Source organism: Eptatretus burgeri, chromosome 10 (genome assembly GCF_056783735.1).
Source record: "Eptatretus burgeri isolate ZD-2024b chromosome 10, Ebu_testis_v1, whole genome shotgun sequence".
In the NCBI taxonomy this organism is placed as follows: Eukaryota; Metazoa; Chordata; class Myxini; order Myxiniformes; family Myxinidae; genus Eptatretus; species Eptatretus burgeri.
This window is the reverse complement of record NC_140970.1, coordinates 34,109,877-34,122,637: the sequence shown is the minus strand read 5'-3', so window position 1 is coordinate 34,122,637 and position 12,761 is coordinate 34,109,877. Positions and strand designations below refer to the sequence as shown.

General features: G+C 44.3%; 1 protein-coding gene across 7 annotated transcripts in view; it reads left to right on the top strand.

The window, feature by feature from the left end:
- Window positions 1-12,761, top strand: part of LOC147018294 (arf-GAP with coiled-coil, ANK repeat and PH domain-containing protein 3-like) — a 192,234-nt gene that overhangs the window by 167,273 nt on the left and 12,200 nt on the right. For 5 of the 7 annotated variants that reach the window (XM_085897822.1, XM_085897825.1, XM_085897827.1 and 2 more), the window contains exons 17-22: window positions 3,340-3,434; window positions 9,878-10,092; window positions 10,201-10,305; window positions 10,858-10,914; window positions 11,937-12,017; window positions 12,370-12,620. In XM_085897822.1, coding sequence (XP_085753948.1) covers window positions 3,340-3,434; window positions 9,878-10,092; window positions 10,201-10,305; window positions 10,858-10,914; window positions 11,937-12,017; window positions 12,370-12,620 — 804 coding nt within the window. The remainder of the gene's footprint in view (window positions 1-3,339; window positions 3,435-9,877; window positions 10,093-10,200; window positions 10,306-10,857; window positions 10,915-11,936; window positions 12,018-12,369; window positions 12,621-12,761) is intronic. The other 2 variants (XM_085897824.1, XM_085897823.1) reach the window with 2 other exon arrangements.

The window sequence follows — 12,761 nt, the reverse complement described above, 5'->3', positions numbered from 1 at the left end:
CCAGGTCGAAACGTATTGCACGCACGAGAATGATAATGGCGGGTTATCAAGCGACATTTGTACTGAAGGAATTAGTTTATTGAAAGAAAACAGGATGATGAAAAGTTGGAGAATTGCAAGATGAAAGGCAGACCGTACCCAATGTCTGACGATAAATAAATAAAAGCGCACTCAGTAAAACTGTACGATAACATGAGAATACGAAAAGCACTTAATACAAAATAATGAACCTCTGGCACCACAGGCACACGATCATTCACTCATAATGGAGGCCCTGGGCCAGGCAAGGTCTTTAAAAGGATCTTAAAAAAAAGCCTGGATCTTAGTTTTGACCCAAGAAACCCGTAATCCCAACGGCTCCGACTCCTCATTCAGCACCTGGAGGGCCCCCAAGAGGATGTCTAAAGTCTCCGCAAAGATGACTGCATCATCTGCAAAGTCAAGGTCCGAGATCTTGACATTCCCAAATGACGCAACGCAACTTGATCTCTCCGACATCCTCCCTAGAATCCAGTCCATACAAGTGCTGAAAAGTGTGGGGGCAAGTACACATTCTTGACGAACTCCAGTAACAACTGGAAATAAGTCAGAGATGGTACCACCACACTTCACAGCACTCTCAGTACCAGAGTAGAGTTCAGACATCAGATCGATCAGTTTTGGTGGCACCCCACGAAGACCAAGAATCCTCCAGAGGACATCCCGATTCACTGAATCGAACGCTTTACAGAGATCAACATAGGCTGCAAGCAGCCCCTGCCGAAACTCTCGTCTGCGTTCGGTGAGGACACGAAGGGCAAGGATACGGTCAATCGTTGACCTCTTTGGTGTAAAGCCTGACTGCTCTGGACGCTGGTGCTCAAGCAGATGGTGGCGAACCCTATCGAGAATTATCCGAGCAAAGACCTTGCCCGGCACTGAGAGCAGCGTCACCCCTCGGTAGATGTTGCAGTCTTGGCGATCACCCTTCCCTTTCCAAAGAGGGACAACAAGGCCCCTCTTCCAGTCAATTGGGATGATGCCTGTGTTCCAGGCAGAGCACAAAACTGCATGCAACGACGCGAGTGCAGCATTTCCACCAGCCTTGAGAAGTTCAGGATGGATGCCACAGATCCCTGGAGCTTTGCCCCTTTTCAACTGGTTCACCGCAGCCCGTGTTTCCACAAGCGAAGGTGGACCACAGTTGATTTGAGGGTCAGCAACAGGGATTGTAACACCCTTGACGTCCAACTCGACAGTTGGGGGATCAGCCTGGTACAACCGCTCAAAGTAACCGGCCCAGCGGGCCTTCACTTCAGACTCCTCTGTCAAGAGCCTACCACTCTCTGCTCTAACTGCAGTGCTCCGAGGGATGGGCTTGGATGAACGTAATGCGCGAATTCCCCTGTAAGCGGGACGAGAATCACCTGTCCACAGGTGATGCTCTACCCCCTCACAGATTCCTCGCACATAGGCCTCCTTGTCCACCCTCAGTGCACGTACAGTTTTATGCCTCAGCTCCCTGAACAGCTCAGCTCTGCCATTCAGCCTGGCCCTGCGACTCTGGTCAATGGTATCCAGTGTCCCTTGAGAGACAAAATTCTTCTTTGCCCTGCGGTGAGCTCCAAGGCATCCACCGGCAACATCAAGGACGGTGGTCTTGAAGGCGCTCCACAACTCTTCAGGACCCCCCAAAGCACCCAGACCCCCCAAATGTCCACTCAGCCTGTTTGCAAACTCCTCAGCTACTCTCTCATCCCTGAGCTTGGCAACATCCAGCCTCGGCTGTGATGGTACCATTCTCCAGGATTTAAGGTGCAGCTTTAGAGTTGCTACAACAAGCCTGTGGTCAGTATTGAGGAACTGAGCACTCCGGTAGACCCTGCAGTTCTGGATCATCCTCCAACGACCGTCAATGAGGACATGGTCAATCTCCTTTGCCACACCGCCAGCATTGGAATACCAAGTCCAGCGATGAGCTTGTGGGCGCTGAAACCATGAACCAGCCACCCTAAGTCCATGACTTCTTGCAAAGTCAAGGAACTTAGTGCTATTCTGGTTCATAGTTCCTGACCCATGGGGACCAACACACACCTCATAACCATCCCTATCAGTTCCAGTCGATGCATTGAAATCCCCCAAGACTAGAAGTGTATCTCGTCTGGGGCACTGATCAACCACAGACTCGAGCGTGGCGTAGAATGTGTCCTTCACGGTGAGATCACTCGCCTCAGTCGGAGCATAAACAGAGACCAGGGAAATGACACCTAAGGAGTGACGAATCCTTAATCTCATAATACGCTCGTTGACCGGTGTTACCTCAATTATCATTGGGGTCAGCTTATTGGACACAGATACAGCAACTACTTGGGAATGGTAACCATCAGAGCTACCAGACCAATAGAAGGTGTATCCACCCTCTATGATCTCGCCACAATCCGGTCTCCAAACCTCAGAGAGAGCTACAATACCGATGTCCAAACACTTAAGCTCAGATGATAACAGAGACAGGTGATCATCCTCTCTTAGGGATAGAACATTCCAGGCACCCACCCGAAGGGACCGCCTCAGGTTAACCCAAGGAGGCCACCGACTGGTGGACGACACCTCAGCACCACTCCGACACACTCTCCCGCAATCTGACCCAGGGATGTTACCCCGTGGTTTCCCTCCTATCAAAGATTGGGGGTCCCGAAGGCTTTGCCCCAATCCCGTCATCCGGTGAGCTGCCCTGCGAAGGGAAGCTGCACAGGAGGTACTCCCACGGAGTGGGTTTTCAGATTTTTTTTGCGTTTTTGCGTTTTGCGGAATGAAGGGTTTTACGGTGGCCGGAGTGCAAATCCTGCCACCAACCTCCTAATAAGAAGTGACCCAACTGCAGGAGGACGTCCGCAGACACAGTTGGGCACTAGATATGGATGGCCGTTGGCTCACAAGGAGCTCCTCCGCCCTTTGACAGGTTTTGTTTTTAATCCTGCTGGGTGTCCATATCCAAACACCCTCCTCACCAGAAAACCTGGTGGGGGAGACGGTTTAGTCGCCGACAACCCGACCATGGAACAGGTGAGTACAGGTTTACATGGTACCTGTAGCAGGTCACAGATCGAACCTGACCTGACAAATTGCATTTTCCTTGGCAGAAAAATAACCATAATTATACAAAGATGCACTGTACAATTAATGATAAGGAGGACATTTGACTCGTTATGTGAATGTAAAATAGAGTTCATCCGTATTTCTTCTGTAATGAAAGTGAAAATTGTTTATCAATAATTCTTACTTGCATATTTCAGCTGTGTCAAGCTCTGTCTTTTTTTTTTTTTTCTTAAGATGGTTTTCTCCCATCTTTTTACTGGACAGCTGATGTGTGAGCTTGGAAACCTGGTCATCAATCGAATTTATGAAGCGCGAGTGGAGGAAATGGGAGTGAAGAAGCCAACTGCCTCTTGTACCAGGCAAGCTTCTTCTGAGCTTTGCACAGCAGCACCCTTAAATTGCACACATGCACATTCACTTGCAGAGCACTGCTCAGCAGGCCACGGTCTATTATAAAGCACTGCTGCTCCACCTGTCTTCTCAGCACAGCTGTTGTACAACCCATGACACCATGCACAGTAGGTTTTTGCCATCAGAGACGTATCTATTATTCTTAGGATAATTGTGGAAGAAATGCACATGGAGGCCGATGATTTCATCCCATCCTGCAAGAATATTACCCATTGATAAAGCTTTGAATCCTTATTGATGCGACTTCTTGATGTTGGATCGCATCCAATAGACTTCATTCGGTATACCTATTACATATGTGCTGTACACGTTTTGGTGGGTGGGGTCTTTTTCTTTTGTATGCAGTACAAGGTTGCATCATTGACTAAACCCCGCAGCTGTGCTGCTGATGCAATGGTTCATGTAGGTTAGGGCAGGAATTTTAAATTTAGCCATGGTGCCAGCGATAGCTCGCCTACTCTTCAGAAAGGACACTGTGAGATCTTCAACGTCCACCAACTAATGCTGGCAGACGGGATTCCCATTTAACATCCCTCCGGGAGATGGCATACACATTGATGAATCGTCCTGCCTGTAAAACACCAGGATGACAGTTTATAGCTGGGCCACGATGCAAACCCAGGCTCGGCAGCTTTGAAGCAAGGTGGATGGCGTTAGTGGGCTGTATCTTAGGTTTGAGGATTATGTGAAAATGAAATGCCTACATACCAAGTTTGGTGGCCCAGATGTAAATTGATTGAACAGCTGTGTCCATCCATTTCAGTCATCATAAGTAGGTTACATGTATGTATTTTCCAGTTCCTTCACCTTTCCCTTAATTATATATACTTTGGGTGTTTCTAATATATATCAACAAAATTGTTTCTTTTGAATGTCGAAAGGAATGACGTTTCACCTGGCATTATTTTGTGTCCCCTTCTGGCCATTTTAACTTTTTTTTTTAAATGAAGGAATTGTATATCTTTCTATCGATGTATCTGCCTTCTATTCTTCTAACAGTAACACTGAAATACACCATGTAGGCTTGTATCATGGTATTGTGCACACTGTGGTCCTAAATGAGGAGAAAGCTTAGAAATTGAACCCAGTTTTAATAAGATAAACAATCTTAATGTTATATAATGCCCAAGTGTCTGTGCTTTCAGAAAATGTATACTTTGCTATAGGTCCTATGGATATAGTTGCTTACAAAGCATGTTTTTTTTTTTATCCAAACACAGGCTATTTTTCCCATTTTTATAGCTCGTTTTTTAGAAATTGGTTGCATGTATGATTGTATATGTTGTCCAAAATGGTTGAAAATGCATTTTTTGTTTGATATATGTCATTATACATAAGAATAGAACAATTCCTTGAAACAGTACATTTCTTATGACCTTCTGCATATCTTGGCACCTTCAAATGTGTTAAATCTCAGATTTTACAAAATTTCCCCCAGTCATAGTGAAGCTTACAAAATCTTGTTCCAGAAATTTGAAATGCATCTGATAGAACATCTTAAATAGCAATTTACTTCTGCATAAAGTGATGATTTAAAATGGCAAGTTTCAACATGGATCATTACTACATACCAGTTGTTAGGTTCACTTCCATGATTGGGTCAAAAATGTTAGGAAGTATGTAACAAATTGCATTTACCAAGCTGCTACAAAATTACTGGTAGCTATAAGCTTGATTTTATAACCATAGAATAAGTTTACCAAGATGGCCCTATGATATAAAAATCAATACCAAAGGCCAGTTTGTGTTCAGTATACAGAACATCAAAGGTCGTTAGGAAGTACGTAACGTTTTTAAGAAATCTGCACTTTTAATCCTAAGATGTTAGTTTGGTTCATCACAGCATGAATTTCTATGGTTAAGTTTATGTGCATATGTATTTATGACCTGAACGAACACTGATCAATTTGTTAATTTCATATGATCTTGACCTCTTTGCTCAAGGTGAAATATCAGATAAACCAAATATTCTCCATATATGTGGTTTCCAATTAGTGTATAATACATATCGAAGCCATCAGACCAATTTTAGAATGATATGAGTGGTTCCTTGATACAGATAATTGATAACCAACTTTGACCCTGCCAGAGCAATAGAAAGAGGAAGAAATAAGCTCTGCCCAAATCGATCCTGAATCCCCATGATGTTGGCTAACAAATGATATGCAAAACTTAATCATACAATGACTTTCATTTTTTGGTCCCCCGTGTCCTAAATATGTACATAATACCTTGCTACAAGCCTGTACTAAAACGAGAGTCGAGAGGTTACGAGATGAAAACGTTTAATTTGTTACAAAGACGTATGAATACCCAAGGTTCCTTGTGACAGTCTATGAGTTTAAGTTAAGTCATTGTGTGTGTGTGTGTGTGTACATATATATATATATATATATATATATATATATATATATATATATATATATATATATATATATATATACACATACATACATATATACACATACACATAACCCGATGAAGAGGAGTTAATGAGAAGAAAAAGGAGGGGAGATGAGGCAAACGGTCTTGTAATACCTTGCGTGATTAACCGAACGTGCCACCCAGTACGTTTTGGGGGGATGCTCCGCTGAACGATCCCTCCTTGATATTTCGCACATCGTCTCCTGCTTGGCTCGGTGCAGCAAAGCATCTGCACCGATCCAGATAATGGGCGTGACCGTCAGGCGTGAGGGAGGGACTTTGGGTGGAGCCAGTGGCGAGTGGGTGGAGAAGAAGACGGCTTGAGCAGGCACACGCAGACACTGATCTAAAACCAGGTAAATAAGCTGAGGATGACCAGCACGATGATGATGATGACTCTGATGACTCTGGACGGCTTCGCGATCCGTCCTTTATAGACCCTGTGGTGCAGGGCGGGGCACCTCCCCGAAGTGATGCGTCGTCACCTGAATCGGGCACTCCCATTGGGCCCCGGCCAACACACGGCCAGCTGCCATGGCCAGAAGTGGCCTTACTTTACATCCAGCAAGACATGTCCAAGCCGCGGAATTGGCTCGCTCAGAACCCGAGTATTAATCGCCTTGCACAAAACTCCTTGCGCGATTGACCGAACGCGCCACCCAGTACGTTTTGGGGAGATGCTCCGCTGAACGATCCCTCCTTGATAGTTTGCACATCGGCCCCGGGCTTCGCGCCCCGGGCCACCAGCCGAGGGCCATGCTGGTCCCGCATGCCCTCTCGGCCACCCCCAGGCGTGCTGCAGTTGGCGCTGATCAATGCACCCGCTTCGTCTGCACGCCATGCAGCCCGAGCTATCCGGGCCGTACAGCACGCCTCTGCTTGGTGCCAGCTGTATCAAGGTGGAGGTAAGGGAGGATGTCTTACTGACAGTAAGACGCCGTCGTGAACCAACGCGCAGACCCGAACAAAGATGTGCGCCATGCGCGTTCCGTACAATGTGATGGTAAGATGCCATTTTAATCAGCACGCAGACCCGAATGAAGAGGTGCGCTATTTGTGCCCCGTACTGTATGATGATTAATTATCACGGGGATGTGTGCGGGTCCGCCATTGAGCATGCGGTTATTTATCCCTGTGGTGATCTTCACAGGCGGTTGCTTGCACGGTGCCGACCATGATCTGTGTCATTGATTGAAGGAAAAGATTGGATGTAATTATTAGATGTAGAAATGGGTTGAAAAGAACACGCCGCGTGTGTCCTGTATGGTGTTGACGTTTATTGTTTGCTTCTACTATTCCCTTCCACCCCGCATCCTCGCAGCGGCGCCGACGTGTGGTTGAGGCTTCTTCTGGCCTCCTGAGCAGTGGGTGGAGGTTATCGCTGTGCTTTTCACAAGCGGCCATCTGAGTGCAGTGCCTGCTTGGATTTATTTCAGGAATAAGAGGAAAAGAGTTTGAATGAAGATAAAGATATAATCAGACCTAACTATGAGATCCACTTAACGCACTCCATCCCATTTGACCCATTATACATGAGGGAAAGGTCAAACTGTATGTATATTAATGAAATAACTCTCTGGGGACCACTATATGATGGATGCCATTGCCTTTGAGGGATGCGGTTACCAAAACTGCAAGAATATATGTATATTCATATATATTTATGTGTGTGTGTGTGTGTGTAGATATATATATATATATATATATATATATATATATATATATATATATATATATATATATATATATATATATATATATATATATATATATATATATATATATACTTATACAGTGCCGACAGAAAGTCTACACCCCATTTCACAATTTTCACCATTTGCTGCCTTATAGCCTGGAATTAAATTCCATTTAATCAGACTTTTCCCACCTTTATTTACACATCATAACCCACAACTTCCAAGTGAAAAACAAATTCCACAAATTTCAGAAAATAAATTAAAAATACAAAACTGGAATATATTGGTTTGATAAGTGTCCATTGAAAAAAAAAACAATTGTCAAGAAAACTCCGTTGAAAACCCAATGTCAAATATCCTTATGAGGACATGGAAAATGTCATCTTTCTGCACTCATGATTTGTGAGATATCGACCATACAGTGCTTTTGGATATCACTTCATGGATGACATCATACGTAGTGTGCTGTAAGGAACAACACTGTTTTCAGACTTCTCACGACAAAGGTTTGCAAAATTTCAGCTCTCAGATCTTTCACCCATAAATATATAGAACATTCAGTAAATTGGTGTAAATACTATGCTGGTGATGTCATTGCTTATAAATAACACTTCATCGACCATTTTTAACTCTTCGCTATGAATGAAGATTTATTTTGCAAAAAATTTATCATCATGCTCTATTCCGTTGTTGAGTTATTGTTGAAAATCTCCATACTCGAACCTTCATCAATGAGACCTTCATTGTACAATTGTACAATTGCAACAAAATTGCTCATGTTTGTGGAACCGCCTTCCCAAGGTTCTTTAATCCTATTCTTCCCTCCTGGGATTCAAGCAGGTGGTGCACCATCACCTCATCTCATCCCACATCCTTACCTGTGGTCTTTGTTCTCCCACTAACTCGACCTAATCCAAACCTCTTATTTGCCGATCACTGTGCCCCCCTCCCCACCCCCAACCTCTCTTTTGTCCTCTTTGGCCTCGCTGTGTCATTGTCAGTTCAATTGCTTTTTAGCCTCTGTCACCTCCTGTAGCTTTACTCTGAATCTCAATCTCATGTGAAAAAAGGAGATCGGAACATTATGATTGGGTGAAATTATTAAATTGATCACATAGGAGGGGGAGTTAAATGTTTGCCACCCAAGCACAATGGGATGATCCTGTTCCAGAGGAACTGCATGGATGTTGTTGTCTCCCCCCCCCTCCCCTTTTACAGGAGTAAGGCTGATGGAGAGCAAAGTAGAACTAACAATGGGAAAAACATCAAAGGAACAGGAAAGGGGAGTGGGGTGAGGGGGTGGGGGACACTGAAAGAAGCAAGTAAAATGGTTGGGTTAGGAAAGGTTAATGGGGTAATAAAGATCATGGGTCAGAATTGGGGATGATAAAGTTGGTGGTACACTGCTTGAAGCCATGGGAGGAAGAGGGAGACAGAACAGTCTCTCGAAGATGGCTCATTAGATAGGAGAAGCAAGGAACAAAAGAGCTGAGGTATGTTGTCAACCAGAATGTTGGAAGTTTAACCAGGAGGCAGTTACTGGAAGAACATGTGCATCCTAGAGTATATAGGGAGGGTCAGAAGACTGAGATAGCAGGGGGAGCAATATCAGAGGAGAGGTGTTTAAAAAAAAAAAAACAGAGACCGCTGACCTGCCTGTGATGTGAAAACAACAAACCTTGTGCGTCAGTCTCATCATGGGAGATTCCAATAAGTTGGGGGGTGGGGGGGGGTGGAGAGAAATATGTAATGCTGGAGGTCCAGCCCACAGCAGAGTGCAGTACTCCATTGAGCTATGGACGGAGGCTGTGCAGATTGTGAGTAGCTCAGATTTGGGATTGTGAGTCGGAGAGGGTTACATTGATGGCAACACATCGACTCTGTAAGTGGAGGAAGTCAGAAATCCGGGAATGCCGGTGGCTTTCTGTGGCACAGGCACAGAGCTTGGCAAGCAAAGCAGGATTTGTTTTATTCGTAGTTTTGAGTCGGCGTCACACCTTCTTCCCTGCACATAGAGGTTTCCTCATGCTTTTGGAATAGAAGTCATGGGGGGATGAGAGGGGGACTTTTTGATTTTTCATTGGTGTCGTTTATGTAATGCTTATGATCAGAATATATAATTGTATATTTAACCTTACTGTGATTTAAAATGCATTAATTGGGTATGAAGGAATAATATGCCAGAAAAAGCTGTTAGAGCAGCCACAAAGTCACTCCGTGATTTCACAGATGGTGATGAGAATACTCGCCCCTCCATCTTGTCTTTCCAGACAGGAAAAGGAGGCCTGGATAAAGGCAAAGTACGTGGACCGCAAGTTTCTTCGTCAATTGGGCGAAGGAATTCTTTCCAACACAGGTGGGACACCATTGGGTATATGTCGAGACTCATCACATGGAACAAGGGGTACTCCTGTAAGCCGGAGGCGTCGGCGGAGGGACAGTATCCGTAAGGAGCCTGGCAACTCACCCAGACTCAATCCTGCTGGTAACGTGATGTACCCACACTTCTCACTTAACATTTTTACGTTCCTCATAAATTAAAATGAATTGACCAACTCTGTGGTTCCCCTTTCCCCACGTGTGTGCTGTGTAGCTGCGGTTTTAGACAAGCAGATCCGTCGAGACTCACTCTTTTGTCCTGACGAACTTGATTCTCTCTTCTCATATTTTGACAATGTTGCTGCAGCCGGATTTCGAAGTAAGCTTTTTCTCTTCGCAACCCTCTCCCACCAGTGCATCTCTCGGACGGGCATTATAATTCGAATTTTCTGTACCATTTGCACCTGGTGACTGTGTCATCAAGTGTGCTATAAGAAGACATGAATATAAATATCTGAAAATTTTATTTCTTCCATTTTACAAACATACGTTTCATTTGAAACATCACGCAGTCACACTACTTTAAAGTTACCAACCTTTTACACTACTTTAAAGTTACCAACCTTTTCTTGACATGTGTCAGTGTGAAATAGGTTGGCAGGATCACTTAGCTTAGAGCTATGCACACTTGGCTTTGGGCTGTCTTGCCTGGGTTCTAATATCAAGCAAGATAGAAACCAAATGATTGTGATAATTGCTCTTGTTATGATACTAAAGTGTGGCATGGTAACCCCAATTGAGTAACTCAAATCGGTGTATCCATCATCATTTAATAAAACTCACAATACCTTCTCAGCAATTAGGATGATTTCTCAATGGGATAGGCACATGAATTGGTAACTGTTTTTATTTTTTTTTCCAATGTTGTCAGAAACCAGCCACTCTCCCATCTCCCAGCGGGGAGATGAGGTCGAGGGACGCTGCCAGGGTAAATGTGGACCCAATTCCTGCTTGCTGTCCCTCTCATTCGAGCATTGCTGTTACTCACTCACTCCTACGCACCCCTCCACAATTCGACTTTACTTTTCCCCCAGCAATGCTGCGATCCATCCTCCACCCACATTCCCCCTCCTTGCCAATTACAGCAGCATGTTCTAAACCCATCTTTCAACAGTATTTGCCTGCTGTCCTCTCAGAGATGAAAACTTCCCTTACCTTCTCAGTGGCATCTCAACACAGCCATGCCTTGTAAAGCATCTTGTGTCTATCTTCTTTCAGTAAAGGCTTCCATCTTTTTTTTTTGTTTTGTTTTGGCTTGTCCAGAGTGGAGTGAATGGCATTTTACACCAGCTTGCTTGCTCCATCACCTGCCTCTGTTGTTCTTCTGTTGCGTCAATGTTTGCCCCCCACGCTACCACGATCCAATGCATGGACGTCCCGCAATATGTAATTTATTAGGAAAAACGACAATTGATCCATTTCATCAGCCACAGTGGCTTTTGCTTGCATGAAGCTTGAAACGTGTGCTAATTGCCACATAACATGCATGTACCAGTTGTGCTCTGCACTTTTTGTTCATTGGGATATTATGCAAAGCAATGTATCACCATGTAAGCATGTTTGGGCAAAAGATGTTGAGAACCTGCAGGAATGAGCAAAAATAAGGAAATTATTGAATGGGGCTTGATGGTTCATCGAGATATTTCCCTGGGTTCAACATATTATCCTCCACGTACTTTCCCATGAGTTTCCAATGCAGATTGTTTCGGTGCATGAGAAAGTGTGCGGAGTTGAGGGGAAACCACGAAAGGCACATTTCATTGTTTGAGACGTTCTTATAAAGCAGTGCTATAATGCCTGGCTGTTGCTTTCGATTTCATGAATGCTTTGCACACACACAAAAAAAAAAAACCTGCTGAATTTTTTTTTTATGCTTTGTTCATACGGTATGTTACTGTGTGGTGCAATGTACAGTTTGTGTGACAATCATATATTTGTTATCTGTCTCAGGTCTAAGCAGCGATAGTGGGCTGGGTGGCAGCTCTGATGGCAGCACGGACATCCTCGTCTTTGATTCAGTACCTGAGCATGGTGTGTCTCTGTCGTTCTGTCCTTTGTCGTTGTGTATTTATTTTGGTGTGCATTTCCTGCATTTCTCAGAGCTTTTTCACTCCCGATCTCATCCTTATTGCGCTTGAAGCATAAGGCTTAATCTTATTTAACTGCTTCCACATTCCCATTATATTCTCACAAATCTCACCTGTTTCCATGTCATTGTTTATTTAATTGCACCCTTCATACATTTATTCACTTGACTGAGAGCATCCTACATGGCTTTACTGTTTGAAAATGTGAAAGAAAACAGTTGCATTTAAAATCCTCTTGATCTAAGCAATCGCATAAACTTTCCTATTTGCTTCACTCACAATGGCCTGCCCTCCAGCAAGTGAGTGTTCCGACGACTCCAGCCTGGATGGAGGAATGGAAATGGAGTTTGCCAGTAATGGTGCTACATCCCATATTGAATCTCTGCCCGAGATAAGCACACCACCCCATCCTTCGTTACTTATCTGTCATGCCGCTTGCGGACGGAACCTGCCGCTCATGGCCGAGGCGCTGGCACATAGAGGCGACGTCAACTGGAGTAATGAAATGGACAACTGTCGCACGCCTCTCATCTATGCTGTTCATGGGGTGGGTTAGAAATATCATTTATCTTCTTGGTCTTGATACGAGGTTTGCACACATCTTTCATTTTACCAATATAGCTGTTATTGGCTTTCATTGTCTCCTTTCATTTTGTCTGGTTGGCCAGGAATGTGGATTGATTTGAGA